We start from the raw sequence: 11,260 nt of genomic DNA on the forward strand, positions 1-11,260 counted from the left end.
CTAAATTATAAACCTCCCATATATTCTCATTATTGCTACCACGAATAAAGACTTTATCACCGCCCATCGGAATGACACCCATAGTAATAAAACCAGCATCTTCCACCCGTTGCTGAATAGATAAAATAGATTCACCTGAAGTAACCGTCGCCACAATACCCGCACTAGCCCACTCGCGGTCTTGTTTATCTGATTGATACTGAAGTTTAACAATTTTAGCCATCTTTCCTTCCAACGCTACAGCCATAGAGGGCTTCTCCAATCGATCCATCTCACTTTCAGACACCCTAGTAACCTTCCCGTCTTCATCAACATCCAAAAATGTAACATTAACCTTCCTCTCCACCCTCGGCCCTCGTTCCTCCTCCTTCAACATCAAAACCGGTGATTCTCTCACCTTTCTATCCTCCCACTTCCTGCATATGTCATCCTTAACAGGCACCTCAATTTTCCCCACCCTCACATTTTTTTCTCCCTCCCCTCTTCTTCCCTTTCCTAGTTCCGCCTCTACTCCCTCACCAAGCCTCGCATTTTTTTCTCCCTCACCATCAGCCGTAACCACCTCCTTCCTCCTTCCCCCAACCTTCTCGAGACGCCTAACATGTTTAGAAACTACAAGTGGTTTCTTGTCATTCTCCGCAAACCTATCAAACCGAGCCTGTCTAGCCCAAACCCTCAAATGACCAAACCAGACATTATTCAATGCATTCGATAGCTTGTCAGCGTTCTTTACATGTGAAAATCTAACAAAACCATAAACCTGACCTCTAGCATTGCGTTGACGTGCTACGTATACATCAGTCAAAACACCGCAAACCTCAAACTGCTGTCTTAGAAGAAAAACAGGCAAACATTCCGGAATATTGGTGAAATAGAATGATACCTTGTTACCAGTAGTTGAATGAACATTGCCTTGTTGTTTTGAATCAGAAGCCAATCGCTGAGTGTATGTGGAATTAGCCTGTGCACCACCCCCTGCTGGAGGACGCGCAGCTCCTGCCCCAGCCGATTGATCGTCGTATGTTGATTCCTTTGCAGACCGATTGTGAACCCTAAAATCTCCTCGTTGTCGAACCTGCAGCCCATAACTCTCATCTTCTTGTCGCACTGAAACCCTAGAACTGTCCCTTCGTCCTGCTTCCGGTTGCGTCGCTTTCCGCTTCCTAGACCTGACCACAGACCAATTTCCCCCATCCCTCCCATTTTCTGCCACCCTGGCTGGAACCCTATCCCCCCCAATGTTCCTCTCAACCGGAGATTTGCTCCGACGTGGTTGCCCTAGGCTTGCCCTAGTTGCACCACGGTGATCACTCTCTCTGTTCTCTCTCATGTTTTTGTGAGATTAATTAAACAATTCAAATCCGTATACGCGTGTCCAAATATATTTTATTTGAAAATGTGACCAATCAAAAAAAAACTATTTGTCTTTTTTTTAAGGACCATTCAAGTATTTTTTTTTTATTTTTTTTAAGAATGGACCATTCAAGTATTTGTTGGTGGGGTTAACATTATAAAATGCAACAGAACATTCATTTTCATAGGCCAAAAACTCCCCACATTCCCTACACACAGTCACACACAAAAACAAAACTATACACTTTTTGATATATTTAATTAAATGAGTACTCGTTTTCTCGCATGAAAAGTTACTATATATTGCATGCAGAATTTGAGTCCTAGGACTACTCTCCTTACCACACTACTCCTAAAACAAACACCCCTACTTTCATTCCCAAAATCTCCGATCGGTTGTTTCAAATTCCTAATCCTAATCTTTTTTCCCTTTCTTTTTTAATAATATTAATAATTAATTAATTTACTATATAAAAACCCTTATTTACTTTATTCTGAAAACACAACCCTTAGAACCAAACCCTGTGTTGTGTTCTTTGTCAACCCTTGTGTGACTGTGCCGTCATCGCTGTTTCATCTTCCTTAGGTAACAAACAAACAATCAAACGATTCGATGTCGAACAATCGTTCCATTCCTAACGATTCTGTCGATAACGGTGATGCGCCGTTATCACCTCGATCACAGTGGTTGAGTTACATAGCATCGTTAACCCAAAACCAAAACCAAAACAATAACAATATCCATAACCAAAACCCTTTCATGGCTCAAATCGAAAACCCTAATCAAACCCTAGAACAAGCTTTTTCTCGTCTTTCTGTTGCTAATCCTAATCCTAATCAATCTTTCGGTTATGGTGTTGCTAATAATCTTAATGATTATGATTACTCTGGTGTTGGTGTTAGTGTTAATCCTTATTATAACTATAACTCTGGGATTCAACTCTCTAATCCTAGTCAACCTGATTTCAATACACCTGTTAGGAATAATAATAACTTAGCTTATGGTAGAGGTAGAGGAATTTCGCCGCCGTCGCCGCGGTTGAGTTCTTATGATGTAAATCAGATTAGGTATAATCATTTGAATGGGGGTATTGGTGGTGGTGGTTATGGTTATGGTAATGATATGTTTTATGGTAGTGAAGAACTTATAAGAAATTTTCAATGTGCTTTAAGGAATGAATCCTCTGTGCCAACTTGGGTTAATGATGCTGTTAATGTTAATAATGTTAATGGAATGAATGCACATTGGTTTGATGAATTTCGTGGGAGGGTTTATTCGTTGGCGAAGGATACACATGGGAGCAAGATTTTGCAAGAAGTGATGGCAAATTTGGGGCCTGAAGGGGTTTCATACTTTTTCTTGGAGCTGATTAATCACATGTGTGAGTTGATGGTTGATCCTATTGGTTATGAGGTTATTACAAAGATGGTGGAAGTTTGTAACCAAGATCAAAAGACTCAGATTGTTCTGTTGGTCACACACCATGGTGCTCAGTTTATCAGAATTTGCCTTAGTCTTCATGGGTATATTTTCAACAATCTTTGTTTCTTGTTTCTTAAGGCATTGTAAATTGTGTTTTTTGTAATTGATTAATTCACATGTATATGTACTGAGAAAATTTAATTTATTGTTCAAGATCTCGTTCTGTTGAGAAACTGTTGGAGAAAGTTACCACCAGAGAGCAAAGAGGTCTAATTATGTCAGCTTTGACCCCTGGAGCTATTGTATTGTCTAAGGATATTAATGGTCATCGTGTGGTTTTCAATTGTTTGAAAAATTTCCCACATGCTGATACTGAGGTAAAATGTTTTCTTCATTTTATTTTGTTACATTCATACACACTTTCAATTGTTGTTAAACTAGAGAGACACTTTAAGTTCAAATTGTGGATCCTTTTACAAACAAAACAATCTATTTAAATGTAATTTAAGGCCGTTCCTCATAAATTGACTAAGATTTTGTCGGGGTTCGGGTTAAGGTCTTAAATTGAGGCTGCTTTCACAATCCCGGATATTAAGCAGGATTGCAGGATTTGAATGCAACTGCTGGCACTGTGCAGATTGTGGGTTTATATGTTTTTCTGAGACCCTCTAGGAATCATGCCATGCTACACTATGAAAATTAATTCTTGTTATCATATTTAACTGTACACTTTGTTTTAAGTATTCCTTTCTTTATCCACATTTTTTAGAGTAAATGAATAGCGGTATGCTTGCTCTTGTTTGGATTAGCACTTCAGCATTTATACAATTATTTGTTATCTCTTTGCCTAAGTTCTAAAGAAAGGAAAAAGGATAACCACTATTATTAGATAAATACCGGTTTGAAAAATTACTTAACTTCAGTTTATGTTCTGATTATGGACTTTTGTCACAGAAATTCCTGGGAGTTATTGCAAGAAATTCTTTGTCACTTTCAAGAGATAAGACTGGATGTTGTGTGCTGCAGTATTGTGTTAGCCATGCTCAAGGAGCAACTAAGAATCTTCTGATTCATGAAATCATACTTCATGCTCCACTATTAGCTGAAGATTGTTACGGGTTTGTTTTTACAGGCATTTAGTTATTTTCTTTCTAGCCAATATAGCCAACTTTACTAATCTTCATTGTGTTTTGTTTTTTCATCTTGCAGCAACTATGTGATTCAACATCTATTATCTCTGAAAATACCAACAGTCTCAGGCAACCTACACCACCAGCTTCAGCAGCAATTTGTATCTCTTTCCTGCAATAAATATGGCAGTAATGTAGTGGAAAAGTTTTTGCATGATTCAGGAGTGGATATATCTTCCTGCATCATTATAGAATTGCTAAATGATCCTAATGTAACAAGGCTCCTTACGGATCCTTATGGAAATTTTGTCATCAGTACTGCATTGAATAAATTTAAGGTTAGCTCTCTTGAATGCATTGTGTTTTCTCAATCTTTGTTTTTCTGTATCACTCAATTTTCTAATTCGGTATCTTGGCTAATTGCCAAAGAGTGAAATGCATGGTTTGGCTGTCTTAGTTGGATTAATATTTTTTTTTCTTTCAAAAAATGTATCTACTCGAAGATGTTAGCTACATACATATTTTCTTTTTTTCTTCTTTAGATGGCTAAATTATTTTAGAAAGGCTTAAAGTTGGTTTTTGTTAATGTCCTGCACGTAAGTATCATGCATCTCCTCAATTTTTAAGCAGTTTATTTGTTGTGGTCCTGTTGGCAATTACTCTGTTGAAACAAACATGTAACACATGGTTTTTATTCGAATATGTAGTTTGTCACTTTCTCTTGGCATGTGTAGAGTATATTATATTATAAACAAACACTGTATTAAACTCAATATTCTATTAGCTGCATACTTCATTGTGCTAGAAGGCTTGGTTTATTGGCCGTTGTGATAACTTTGTTTTTCTTATTTAATAAACAGGGTGCTAGATTCATTAAGAATGCCTTGGAGGAACTGGTCGAAGCAAATTCTCAAATGATGCGTAGCAATATGTTTGGCAAAAAGGTGCTTGATAAGTATGAGGGTAAAAATCGGCGTAATAATATATAAACATGTATTTCATACCTGCTAGGAGTAACCCTTTTAAAATTAGTGTGTTAAGCTATGTGTGTTAGTTGTTTATTAGTTATCCAAAAAAAAAAAAAAAAAAAAGGGACCTTAGGGTATGTGTGTTGTTTTATTAGTTTCTTTCAGTTTTCTTGTTGTGTGTTACTGGCATGGAATGGATGGAAGGATTTTGCTTTTGGAACAGTTTATGGACTATAGAGGACAATGCTCCGTAGCTGTTTTCATTGCAATGGAAGCTCGGGCTGGTCTCACAAGTTCTGATATTCCACATGTGTAATTTTTTGTGATTCTACTGTTATTGTTGCTCTATATTGTATGTCCAATAAGAGAATAATGTGGATTGTGGAGGATGTATTAATTTAGGTGGTTCGTTGTTTTTTAGTATCTTTTTATCTGTGGATCGTTTTGTTTTATATTTTTGTGGAACTAAGTTTGAACTAAATCTGAGGATAATATCTCATTATTCTCTTTGTTTCTTATAATTTCATCGGCTGATCGTTTTGTTTTACTACATTTTTTTTATAGTTTATCTTATCATAAATTATCCTATTTCGGTTTAATTTTGAAGGATTGTATTTGTTTTTTTAAGAGACAAGTCAAAGTTGTGAGTTTGAATTTAGTCTGAGTAGCGCGGACGGCTATGACTAACCCCCAAGTTCTAGAGTGATGCCAAGTTGTATTGTTGTTATTGATAGGATGAGTTATGTTTGTTTGCATAAAAAGTTTGAATTGAGTCTTAGAGTTTTATTACATATAGTAGAAACAATTCTATAGTTTATCTTGTTGTCTTTTCTTAAAAAATATACTTTCATATTTAACAACAATTATACACATAATACCTCCCATAATTTTTTTCAATCTTTTTTTATTGGAATTATTTTTCCAATCTCAGATCTTATCTTAAAATTCTTAATTATATATAACTTGTGGAAGTTATTGCTCCCTTTGTTTAACCAAAATAAAACCTGATAGAGAACCACAGCTTAGATTGCAACACTGTCTTGGTTGTTTTTTGGTGAGACATTGTCTTGAGTTGAGCTACATTATTATCACCATCATCAAAATGGGATAATAATATGAAATTGCTTAAAGATATGGTATTGTTAATTTATCTATTATGAAATATGATTCAATTATGTCCGTAATGAATAAACAAAGGAATGTAATAGATTTATATTTCTCACTATGAATAACAGTCTATTTTTTGACCACGTTATAATTATAAAGTTTTCACAACCATTTAGCAGGGATTAATCTCTATCGAAAAATTTGTGAACCACTTGCTTAAGATGTCAAATCTCTTACCACTTATATTAATCCATTGTTATATTTCTTGACTTTTATATGCACTTTTTTTATTATGTGATTTTAAACATTTATCATATGGATGCTTAAAGATGATATGTTACTAACAAATGATACGTTACTAACAAATTGCAACAAAAGTAGAACGGGTCTTGGCCACTCTATGTATGTTTTATTGTGATGACGTGGAGGAAACTTGTTTCCATGCATTAAGGGGGTGCTGCAGCTGTGGAAAAGTGCCATTCCAAATGATGATAACAATCAATTCTTTATGGGAACTTGGATAATTGGATTAATTTCAATTTAAATCATGGTGTGGGTTGGATAGGAAATGGAGATTGGAGAGATATTTGGGGATAGCTTGTCATTGTTTGTGGACGTGGAGGAATAAGGAGTTGCATGAACATAATTTTGTTAGACCAATTAATCATGTTCTAAAGATTTCAGTAGATTACAATCAAGCAAGAATGACGAACAAATTTCCAAAAGCCAACGTGTGAATATAGGTCTCATTAGGTGGAGGCCTCCGCAAGATAACTGGGTGAATTTAAATACGGATGGTGCTTGCAGGGGAGGGAATATAGCTTAGTTGTTGTGGTATTATTAGAGGCAGTGATGGACAATGGATTGGTGGTTTTGTAAAATTCATCGAAGATTGTGGTGTGTTTGTGGCTGAACCGTGAATTTTTTTGAGGGTTTGAGCTATGTGAGACGGATGGGATTTAGAGCACTTGAGTTGAATGTTGATTCCGCTAGTGTGGAGCAGATCATAAAGTCTGGTAAGTTAGATAGTCGTTTGGGTCGAGCGTCGGTTAATCAAATCCGTCGTTTGGATGGATTGGAATGTTGAAGTTTGTTACTCATATTGGGATGCTAATCGGTGTGCGGATGCTTTAGCAAATATTGTGTGCTCTCTACCTTATAATTCGATGATTTACAAGTCATATGTCCAACTTAGATTAAGCATTTATTATTAGCTGATGTTATGAGAATTGTTACCACCTAATAATTTCTTTGTAGTTTTTTCTTGTTTCCGGGCTTAAGCCCTCATTCTTATCAAAACAAAAAAAAAAATGAGCGCCTTTTTTTCTTTTTCGACAATTAAATCATAAGATGGTCAAATCGCTAAAATCTTTTTCTCAAAAGCATTGGCTGAAAATAAATCACATTTTTTTTCAACCAAAGTACACCCCGCTCATGCAAAATTAATTTTTAAAACTGTTTTATATTCATTTAAAGAGCCAATCTTTTCAAATCTAAAGGTTTAGGGTTCGTTTGGATTAACTTATTTTTGAGTGTATAAAAATAGTTATTTTTGAGTCTGTTAGGAAATTGCTTATTGAACATGTTTTAGGCATGAATGGTCAATTCCCGCTTTTACAAGCCTCAAACTTTGTATTGGATTAATTTGATACATTTTTTTTTAAGTATGTTAATGGGTAGATTTACATACTATTTAAGTGTGGGAAAGTGAAAAATTCGATGTTCAAACTCTAACCCTTGTAAATAATGTCTTTGACAACTACCATCTGCACTCGAGACAAAAACTTTAAATTTAATTACCAGTTTTGATATTTATTTGTAAAAATTACATAAATTTTTAGTTAGATATTTCTCGATATTTGTACATAATCGAACTTACCTCTAAAACGATTTAAATTGTTTGTCAATTCTATAGTTTTTTTTTTTTTGAGGAAAAGTACTTTAAATTAAATCAAATACACTATTATTTGTTGAGTGTGGTTATGAAACTTATTATGACCCTCACATGCCTAACATGACTCCGAGTTTGTTTCAACATTCGCATCACGCCTGATTCAACTATAATGAAAATAATATTCCCTTTAATCCTTTCTCTTTGATTGTCAAAAAAAAAAAAACGATAATGAAAATAATGAATGAAATTCCCTTATACAACATAAATGGTTATTATTATCTTATTATTAACATATGCGAAATCATAATCAGCAAGCTGAGATACACAAGATAAGACATGACATAATTAAGCTTATAGAGATGCATATGCTCTCATTTTGTAGAGTAGAAACTAGAAAGGATAGATAGATTGTGATGCTATGCACGGATATGATATAGGAAACATGAATTTACGAATTAAGGGCATTTTCCTTTGCCCTTTGAGTTCTTCATGTCCCTGTAACAAGGACACTCATCTTTGTTGCCATAAGTTCCAGATGGCACACAGTTACATTTCTCGCAACAGATCCCACAAAACTTCAAGCATCTGTCTTGAATCGAAGCTTTGGAGCACCTTACTGCACACTTGCTGTTACAGAAATCTAAATCCACAACCCTTCGTTAGTTTACAAAGCAAATCTAGTGGCATATATAGAATAAACCTCCCTAATTTTTTTTTTTAGTAAAGTCTCTAAAATATATAAATATAATAAGTGCTCCTTATGTAAATAAAATTTGTCAATTTAGTCTATGTTATTAAGATGCTGAAGACTAACATTATCAAGGCAGACCAAAATTCCAAGTTAGGGTTTTAGATGTCAAAATTTTGGGATAAAAAAATCTTCAAAAAATAGTAGTTATAAATATATAATATGAGATATTAGTTTTAGATGTTCACCAAACTCAATTAGTCAAGATGGATGTTTCATATTCTCCTAGAGTCTGGCCTTGAACATGATTATTTTTCATATATTTTAAGGGCTAAATCGAAGACTTCATATTTTAAGGGCTAAATGATTATATTTAGGACTAAATTGAAAAATAATGTTATTTTATTGACCAAACTAGTAGGATAACAAATGAGGAAGGAACATAAAAAATATTAATACTATTGGCTTACCAGAACCAGCAAATGAGACTTCCAATAAAGAGGAGCTGAGGACAAGAAGGAGTATTGCAAATGCAAGCTTCATCTTGATTTCACAGTGTTGAATAAAAGAATAGGGGAAGAATATATAGAATTGTGATGTGGTATATATCTGGCTTTTAAGGAATTTGAAACTTTAGGTTGTCCCGTGGAAGTGTGAGCCAGTTAAAGGATGTGATTTTACGTACCTGAATTGATGAATGTTAGGCGAATGATGTTACGTGAGACTTCATTGCTTCTCAAGTACTTCCTCTCTTAGTTTAAACATGCATCTAGTTCGAAAAAACAAATTTTAAATATCTTCTTGGTTTTTATTGGCTAACACACTAATTTAATCTCCATCTCGGCCCCTCTTATTAATATAGATGTAAAATAAGTGGAAATATAAAGCTATAATTAGCAAAAAGTAGTCAATGTAAACTATGACCAAACTTTTCCTAATAACACAAACAGTTAAAAATAACAGAAAGAGTAATTGCATATAGCCAAATTTGCAAGCAGGACACAGCTGGAATGTGATTATGATATTTTTCATGAAATGAATGAACATTTTTTATTTATTTATGTAAATTCATGAAATGGATCTTCAGGCTTCAACCACATGATTTATATACAAAAAAAGTTTATATTAGTTTTTCCTCTCAAAAAAGAATTTATGTTAATTTTTACTTGCAGAGATTTTGATACTTTAAAGTTATAAAATAAATAAATTCAAAACAGCCATGATAAAATTTTACATGAAAAATCCATGCTTAATTAATTAATGAAATGTTTTCTTCAAAAAAATCAAAGCGAGATTTAATTTTATATGTTATAGACTTATAGTCCTACCTCCAAATTAAATTCTAATGTTATCTTTTTAGGGGAAACTAACATTATTTGTATAACATTTTTAATATTTAATTTATTAGCACTGTTATTTTTTGTTAATAACAATAATAAATTTAAAATCAAAAATTATGTCCCTTGTCTTTTTTATATCTCGTTTAGTGAAATATTTTATCTCAATTAAATTATCATCTTTCAATATCAATAAAAACTAATTATTTTTCTTATTATTTTGGTTCACGAAATGAGTCTGGGGGATCATCCACACATGGACAAACCCAAGTGAGGAATTGTGTGTGTCATGACCCTCACTTTGTTTTGGAAAAATAAATAAATTTAATATTTGATATGAAATTAAAGTACAAGAAGAGGATAATATTTGATTAAGGTCCACACTATAAAAATAAGAGTAATGCTAGCAACACTCTCTTTTGAACACCCTCTCTAATACTTACTCTTTTATTGGTTTAAATTATTGTAGGTCTATACTTTAAAAATTGAACTCCCACAAAGTGGTGAGACATACATCAATTTCATCCAATAAATGTAAATGATTGTTTGGTTACATATTTATATATTTATTATTATTGGGACAAATTTATATATATTTATGTTGATACACTGTTTAAATTTTGTGTCCAAAGCAACTAAACAAGCGAGTGGAACAAACCTAAAACCTTAATACATTGAGATTATGGGTCATATTATTTATAAACTGTTTTTCAACCTTTAATTTTTTAAACAATGTGTTTTTTTCATCAACGTATTTTTTATTTTCAACTTAAATAAAGTAATATGAAAGATATGTTTTTCTTTTGACGGAATGAAAGATAGCGAATGTTACTAAATCATGTGATTTGTTTTGAAGGAGTCAGTAAATCAATCATGTGATTATCATTTAATTTAATCTATGCACATGGCCATTTAAAACTATTTTACATATGCACCTAATCACATATCACATATATAGATATTATCTTTAAGGTTATGATAAGAGCAATGCTATATCTCTAGAAAAATAACATCAAGAATTCTTCAAGAATAAAGAATAGCCAATCACAATGCACTATTTGCCACAATTCAAGGAGGTGTGGCTGAAAAATAGGAAGTGGACAAATAAATCATCCAATTAAAATTTGCCAACTATTTCTTGAAAAATTCTTGAAGCTATTTTTCTTGAGAAGTAGCATTTTCCTTATGATAATTCTTTGGTATTTAGGAGAAAATGGGTACCGGTACAGCGGTACTTGTCATACATAATTTAAATTTATTTAAAAAAAAATTAAATGCGAAATAAAAAAATGGTGTGGCTTCAATGGTTAGATACAATACTCAATTAAACTTTCGATACAATTTCTAAAAATGATATCTA

General features: G+C 33.3%; 2 protein-coding genes across 2 annotated transcripts; one reads left to right on the forward strand and one right to left on the reverse strand.

The window, feature by feature from the left end:
- Positions 1-1,456: 1,456 nt before the first annotated feature.
- Positions 1,457-5,294, forward strand: LOC146942141 (putative pumilio homolog 8, chloroplastic). Its single transcript, XM_085756094.1, has 5 exons — positions 1,457-2,877; positions 2,991-3,153; positions 3,731-3,894; positions 3,986-4,244; positions 4,767-5,294. Exons 1-5 carry the CDS (start codon positions 1,967-1,969, stop codon positions 4,893-4,895), a joined length of 1,626 nt encoding a protein of 541 aa, XP_085612220.1. The 5' UTR covers positions 1,457-1,966; the 3' UTR covers positions 4,896-5,294.
- A 2,833-nt stretch (positions 5,295-8,127) lies between these two features.
- Positions 8,128-9,311, reverse strand: LOC146942142 (peamaclein-like). The gene is made up of 2 exons (XM_085756096.1): positions 9,034-9,311; positions 8,128-8,515 (listed from the first exon to the last, which is right to left on the reverse strand). Exons 1-2 carry the CDS (start codon positions 9,104-9,106, stop codon positions 8,331-8,333), a joined length of 258 nt encoding a protein of 85 aa, XP_085612222.1. The 5' UTR covers positions 9,107-9,311; the 3' UTR covers positions 8,128-8,330.
- Between the last annotated feature and the right edge of the window lie 1,949 nt (positions 9,312-11,260).

Source organism: Medicago sativa, chromosome 3 (assembly GCF_051527215.1).
Source record: "Medicago sativa cultivar Bolivia chromosome 3, Bolivia_mono, whole genome shotgun sequence".
In the NCBI taxonomy this organism is placed as follows: domain Eukaryota; kingdom Viridiplantae; phylum Streptophyta; class Magnoliopsida; order Fabales; family Fabaceae; genus Medicago; species Medicago sativa.

Coding starts and splice junctions, on each gene's coding strand:
- LOC146942141 (XM_085756094.1), top strand. CDS start 1,967: ATGTCGAACAATCGTTCCATTCCTAACGATTCTGTCGATAACGGTGAT. Junction 3,154..3,730: donor TCCCACATGCTGATACTGAG/GTAAAATGTTTT, acceptor CTTTTGTCACAG/AAATTCCTGGGAGTTATTGC. Junction 4,245..4,766: donor CTGCATTGAATAAATTTAAG/GTTAGCTCTCTT, acceptor TTTAATAAACAG/GGTGCTAGATTCATTAAGAA.
- LOC146942142 (XM_085756096.1), bottom strand. CDS start 9,106: ATGAAGCTTGCATTTGCAATACTCCTTCTTGTCCTCAGCTCCTCTTTA. Junction 8,516..9,033: donor AGTCTCATTTGCTGGTTCTG/GTAAGCCAATAG, acceptor TTGTGGATTTAG/ATTTCTGTAACAGCAAGTGT.